The sequence below is a fragment of the Anomaloglossus baeobatrachus genome, chromosome 2 (genome assembly GCF_048569485.1).
Source record: "Anomaloglossus baeobatrachus isolate aAnoBae1 chromosome 2, aAnoBae1.hap1, whole genome shotgun sequence".
Lineage (NCBI taxonomy): Eukaryota > Metazoa > Chordata > Amphibia > Anura > Aromobatidae > Anomaloglossus > Anomaloglossus baeobatrachus.
The window spans coordinates 711,769,695-711,777,117 of NC_134354.1; the positions used below are offsets into that span (position 1 = coordinate 711,769,695).

General features: G+C 41.0%; 1 protein-coding gene across 1 annotated transcript in view; it reads left to right on the forward strand.

Annotated features, from left to right (window-relative positions):
- TRPC4 (transient receptor potential cation channel subfamily C member 4) overlaps window positions 1-2,082 on the forward strand; it is a 525,557-nt gene extending 523,475 nt beyond the window's left edge. Inside the window, exon 11 of the mRNA XM_075337313.1 lies at window positions 1,300-2,082. Within this exon, the coding sequence (XP_075193428.1) occupies window positions 1,300-1,986 (687 nt within the window). The 3' untranslated portion in view covers window positions 1,987-2,082. The remainder of the gene's footprint in view (window positions 1-1,299) is intronic.
- The last annotated feature ends 5,341 nt before the right edge of the window (window positions 2,083-7,423 follow it).

Here is a 7,423-nt window from a genome sequence, read left to right on the forward strand (position 1 = left end):
TTCGTCATTCCCGGGGTGTCACACGTAGCGATGTGTGCTGCCTCAGGAATGACGAACAACCTGCGTCCAGAACGAGCAACAATATTTGGAAAATCAACGACGTGTCAACAATCAACGATTTTGTGAGTATTTGGGATCGTTATCGGTCGCTCGTACGTGTCACACGCAACAACATCACTAACGAGGCCGGATGTGCGTCACAAATTCCGTGACCCCAGTGATATCTTGTTAGCAATGTCGTTGCGTGTAAAGCGGCCTTTATACTCACCCTTTGGTGTCTTCATGTTTTATCACCGCCATTCCAGTCAGTCTTCGGTAGTTTGTGACCTGTCGGCTGTTCCACTGTTTCATGGAGGGCGTTGGAGGTCACTCTTCAATAAAAGTCTATGAAAGCCTCGTTCTGGCCTTATTCTGGCTCTTATAGACTTGTATTCAGAGCTTGTGAAGTAACTACTGACCGAACAGTCAGAAGTTACAGGCACAAGATGGAGAGACGCAGAAAAGAGATGAAAACCCCGGAGGGTAAGTATGGGTCAAGGAACTTAGGGGTACTTTGCATGTTGTGACATCGCTAGCATCGGCTAGTGATGCCGAGCGCGATAGTACCCGCCCCCGTCGCAAATGCGATATCTTGTGATAACTGCCGTAGCGAACATTATTGCTACGGCAGCATCATACGCACTTACCTGCCCTGCGACGTCACTTTGGCCGGCGACCTGCCTCCTTCCTAAGGGGGCGTGTCGTGCGGCGTCACAGCCACATCACACGGCAGGCGGCCAATAGAAGCGGAGGGGCGGAGATGAGCGGGACGTAAACATCCTGCCCACCTCCTTTCTTCCGCATAGCCGGTGGACGCAGGTAAGGATATGTTCCTCGCTCCTGCGGCTTCACACACAGCGATGTGTGCTGCCGCAGGAACGAGGAACAACATTGTATCTCCTATTGGTGCGACATTATGACAATGACCGACGCTACATAGATCACCGATTTTCGTCGCTTTTGCGATCGTTTATCGGCGCATCTAGGCTTTACACGTTGCGACGTCGTTATGTGTGTCAATGTTGATTTGACCCCGACATCGCAGTAGCGATGTCGCAACGTGCAAAGTACCCCTTAGGTTTAAAGTACCACTCCAGTGCTGAAAAAAAAACCCCAAAAAAAAACGCTGGAGTGGTGCTTTAAGGCTTGACTGTCTCTAGAGAAGGCATAAAAGACTAGAGGCAGTTTTATAAAGATCTACACACTTGGTTATATTATGACCATGGTGTTGACACTGATTTTTTTTCTCATTTATCACAGGAACTAAAGCAAGATATTTCCAGCTTCCGTTATGAAGTCTTGGGATTATTAAAAGGAAATAAGTTGCATGGTCACAACACTAAAATGAACAATGTATCAGAGGAGGCAGAAGAGAAAAGTAAACCCATTGAAAATAGAAGCAGAGCAGAGAAGAAAAACTTCAGCTTCTTTGACATAACCACGATGATTCATCCCAGAACGGGAGAGATAAGAGCCGATAAGCATAACAATGTGAGCAATGGCACTGCTCTCCGAGCTTCAGAGACTGCTAAGGAAAAGCCGAAGAAAATTCATTTTGCCAAAGACATGAAAAGCCATTGGCTTTTTCACACACATGTAAAGACCACTAACACAGAACAGAGTTCTAGTAAAATCTACTCAGTTTCTGAGGAAATCCTAGAGCCAGAAATATCTAGCCCAACAGACAAAATATGTAACTCCGTAAATAGCCAAGAACTTACCATTGAATTAAATGTTCACAAACTGGATGAACAATGCACCGTAACTCAAGGTAGCAAGGATACCTCGGAATGTCAACCATTAGAGCCTTCTACCGGTGACTTAAGTTTCATAGACGAAATGCAACACCAAGATATCGACCACTTATCGGGTAAAGAATTACTGTCAGATACAAAGAGCACACAAGAAAAATCCTCTACAGAAGAAGATACTATTACTAAACTGTGATCATCTGTACATAAGACATATGATATTATAAGTGCATTTGGAATGTTTAATAATTCCTTACATGACTGATTAAAGCATTGTCACTTTGGGGCATGACGACCATTTATAAAGATATGACTATAGGGTTTTGAATGCACAATAGAGATTGTAGAGTTTGCAAAAGGATTTAGCATTTATATATATTTTTTTGCAGAAACTTTACAGTCACTATCAGTATATAAATATATCCATATATAAATACCTTCATATGTTAGACTATGCAAAATACTTATCGAACGCAATGAAAAAATACTGTTAACACTATTATACATTATTTTTCTTGTTAGGATGTAATTAAAAGCAACTACTGCAATGTATTAAAGGGAACCTGTCAGATGCAATATGCACCCAGAGCCACAAGCAATTCTGGGTGCATATTGCTTATCCCTGCCTAACTGTCCCTGTATACCCTAGCATCGATAAAGAGATTTTTAGAAAAAGTATTTCAAAAGATCCTTTATGAGTTGCTAGATAGTTCCTGCGCTCATTCTGCCCTCTTAGCATGTTAGCACACCCACAGGTGCATGCTAACATGATATTTAATGCCCATTGCCCAGCACCTTCAGTGGTGATGCACGTACTTTTGTTCATTGTCATTGTTTCAGAATGCCAGGCTTAGGGTCAGTGCGCATGATCAGAATACCCTGCACTTCCAGTCATGCAGACTATGAAGCCGAGTGTACACATCCCAGCTTCAGAGACGTCTAGTGCATTTGACTGGAAGTGCTGGGCATTCTGATCATGCACACTGACCATAAACCCGACATTCTGAAGCGATGACAATGAACACAGGTACATGCGTCATCGCTGATGATGCTAGGCAAAGGACATTGAATAACATGCTGGCCCTGTGGGCGTGCTAACATGCTAAGAGAGCGGAATAAGTGCAGGAAATACCGCCCTTGTGACTAGTCCCCTCACTCATTAGCATATCATAAAGGATGTTTACAAATACGTTTTCTAAAGATCTCTTTATCTATGCTAGTGTATACAGGGACAATTAGGCAGGGATTAGTAATATGCAACTAGAACTGCTCAAGGCTTGGGGTGCATATTGCACCTGACAGGTTCACTTTAATGGTGAGATGGTTCTCCAGATGGAATTGGACATGAAGCTCAGGGAATATTAGAGAATATGTTCTTCTATGTACAGGGTGTTTCATTGTGTATTGCACAAAACCACATGGGAGCCAAAAGTATGAACTATAAATAAGGTGATGCTTCACGTTATATAGTTCTCACCGGACTTCTCGAGGAAGAGAAAACAATGTGGTGGTAAAAAGACCTTAATAAATGGTTTGTATCATTGGAATTTTATGACTGTGTTGGCTTTGGCCTCTTCTGCAGATTGGGATGGAAACTGTAGAAATGTTATCTTTCAAATAGTTGGCAATGGAAAAAGGAAACCCTATAGAGGACAACCATGATAGTCACTCTCTCTTTTCTATGTACTAATTTTAAGAATTTCCAATAAAATGTTTTCTGTTAAATCATTATTTTTTCAACCTTTGGTGATCATACCAAATATACTATACCATACCATACCATACCATACCTGATACATTCACGCCAGAAAAAAAATAATTTGTACACATGACAGACTAACTTGGTAAAATACACTGCATTAGTTATCATGTACATATTATGAATTTCAGCTAGAATTATACTTCACAGGTGCATTCAAAAATGTTCTGGTTGTTATCAGAAAAGGTTAAGAAGCTTGTGTAAAGCCTCATTCCCAACAGCTTACTGGATCCCATTAATCAAGTGGGACTGTTCATTGTCAAGCATCAGATTACTATTCGGTGCTTGGTATATACAGTAGATGACTCTTCTCAGAAGGCAAATCATTTTGCTAGAAAAAAGAAAAGGGCGCTCCTGTGTGGAAACTTAAAACACAAATGGTAATAGTGTGATGGTCACACTCACCTAGTAATGTTGTACGACAGGTACAACACTGGAGGATAACTAAAGGAGATTGTCGGGTGGACTGCTGCTCACCAGCGGGGGTTCCGTGCTCTCAAACCCCCAGGAGTCCTGGCTTAGGTGGCCGCTCATGCGATCGATAATCCCAGCCGTCGAACCAGCATCAGTTTACAGCTCCTCCTCTGGGTTTGGAAGGTCCCATGAACACAATGTCGGTGGCCCACCAGCCCTTCAGATTACCATTAATGAACAAGTCCTGTAATAGCTGCAGCAGCCCCGTGAGCTCCCATAGAGAGAAGCAAGATAGGGAGGTGGGTAAAAAAATCACGGTGTCGGCTGCGCTGCTAGGAAATGATGGTAGTGTTGTAAATGAAGAGATTTTATTTAAAGATAGATATGGCATATATATCTATCTTTAAATAAAATCTCTTCATTTACAACACTACCATCATTTCCTAGCAGCGCAGCAGACACCGTGATTTTTTTACCCACCTCCCTATCTTGCAAATCATTTTGCGAATGTCTGGCAAACATTGAGCCAGCTCATGTTGTGATGAGATTCAGACTCAAAGCCTTGTGAATTGAACTTTGCATTTTGTTACAATTAAAGCGTATACAGTTGCACGCTGAAATGGTATACTAGGTACACCCTGAATATAAGAAATTTAGAAATACCTTTAGAAACTAGGTTAAATTGGTAAACAATTTGGTCAATTAGTGATAAACAGACAGTGACAAGCCATACCCCATTGTTGATACCCTATCCTTCAATGCCTGGGCTAAAAATCTACAATTTAAAGGTTGTGTAGGATCAAGCTATAATTATTATTATTGAAACGCCCTTGGCTGATGAGCAAAATGCTCAGTCTGATCGTAGATACTATAAATATAAAATACCTGACCAGCACATCCATGAAACAGCCAAATGTGAACAGGTGCATACTGAAAGAACTAGTCAAAAACAAAGCGAACACAGCTGCACACTGAAATGCTATACTATGTAAACATTGAATATAACAAATTTGGAACTGCATTACTGCTATACAAACTAGGTTAAAATGAAGCACATGGTACACAATGGATTGGACTTGTTACAGGCTGTAACTTAAAGAGAGCTTGTATTGTCTTCCATGACCTCCACCCCAGCAGAATATTACCATAATTTCTGAAACCAGCTGTTTTTTTGTTCCTTTGTGGGTGTCACCTTCTGCACTTCTAGTCATGCGCAGTGCACCTCTGAAGCTGGGAAGCATACACTTAACGGTGCTGAATAGAGCTGAGCGCATGCGCGAGATTGGCAGGCTGCTGGAGAAGACATCTGCTCTTGCAAATCATGCAGTCACACCCACAGGAGCGTGATAACACGCATAGAGGGCCACTAGTCTTAGAAATCTAGCACCCCATTGACTACTCAAAAGCTTTATTAACATAGGAAAAAACGGAGCTGATAAATACTTTTTTAAAACATGGATTTAAGTGACTAAAAGGGCTGGTTAGACAGGGAATTTAGCAATACATACACGAATGCTGCTGAAACTGAACTTAAAGAGGTGAATCTGTCATGTTGAAAATGGTGTCTGATCTGCCAGTAGGAGTGTATAGAGCAGAAGCAGCCGATTCATGTACAGTTTTATGGGATATCATTCTGTAAATTTGCATTTTTGAAATCTCTGGTGTTTGTCTGGATGAGTCCTGTGGGTGGTTCTAATCAGTGACAGTCTTCATTGTACACACAGAGATAGCTGTGAATCACTAGTAGGACCGCACACAAATTCAAGTTATATTAAATCTTTTCCAACAAATCTATATATTATTATGCTTAGCTTCTCCTCTATAATATAATAAAATGTGGCAGTGTTGTGACTATGTGAATGTTTGCAAAATCAAAAAACAATTACTGTATTTTTGGAGTATAAGACGCACCGGATTGTGAAACGCACCACAAATTTATAGCTAGAAAATAGGAAGGGAAAAAAAATTATGTTAAAAGGGAACCTGTCACCGGATGTTCATAATACTTACCTAACGGTCGGTGCGGAGCAGGCTGGTCGGATGGGTGTCTCCTTTCCCCGGGTCACGCGCCTCCTCTTTTGGCCATCTTCGTCTTCCTTCTGAAGTTAGTGTGGATGACGCGTTCTACGTCATCTACACTAGCCGACAGTGAGGTCCTGCACAGGTGCACTTTGATCTGCCCTGAGCAGGGCACACCAAGTGCACCTGCTCAGGACCTCACTGTTGGCTAGTGTAGATGATGTAGAACGCATCATCCACACTAGCTTTAGAAGGAATGTAAATTAGTTTTCACTTTTTGGTTAGTGGAGTTAGGGTTTGTTTTGTTTTGTCCTGGGCTGATTCGCTTTATTAATATTATTTTGGGTTAGATATATTTTGTTTGCTTTTATTGTCATTTTTGCTGTGTTGCAGTGACCCCCCAAACTGCAATTCCAGTGTTTTATTGTTGTTTTTTTGTTTTCTCTTATTTACTCATCAGGTTAATTAATTTTATATTTTGATAGAGCAGGCTTTTATGGGCTCAGCGATGCGGGTTTTTTTTATTATTATGTATATTTTCTAAATAATAGAAAAGGGGCTTATTATAATTTTTAGATTTTTTCTTTTCTATATTTTTAAAAAACATTTATTTTACTTTTATTCTTCAATTTCATCTGTTCGCTAATACTATATACTGCAATTTTGTAGTGTCAGGGTTAGGGTATAAAAACCATGGTCTCTAATGAATGCCAACGAAAAGCTTGTTGTCAGAGGAGCACCATAATGGCAGGCACAGGGGTCTTCAACAGACCCTTGGCTGCCATAGCAAATTAAGTCACACCTCACAATTGAATTGCAGGAGGGTCAATGGGTGCACAGATTTGTGCCAAACTGGCAGCATCAAATGCAACTATCAGGAGCTGTGGTATGATCAGAATAAATGGACTGCACAGTTTTGTTGTGTAGTTTTTGCTCAATATACCAGTATCCCAATGTGGTCATAAACAACTTTGCAGGCACAGTGAAAAGCTCAGAAGGGATTGAGTACCCTGTTATAACGCAGATTTGGTTGAATGGTTTGCAGATGCCATGTCACATTGACAAAGCGCCTGAGGTGCCAGAAAAGCAGAAGCCCCTTAAGTGACCCTATATTATGAACTACACCTTTCAGTGAATTAATCTAGGAGTGCGGTGAACAAATTGACATCACAGGTGCTTCTCAGAATTTTAGGCAATTGTGCGGTAAAGAAAACATAATTACTAGTGATGAGTGAGTGTGCTCGCCAGTGCTCGTTACTCAATTGAGCATTGGAATCTAAAAATGCTCAAGTTTTCCCATTGACTTCCACTATACTCGGTACTCATGTCGTGCCCAAATAAGAAGCAGTGAACACACTGGCTCATCACTAATAATTATTTTTTTTTCCGCTAAAATGTTATTTGAGGCCTAGTTTTTACATTTTCACAGGCAGGATAAGTA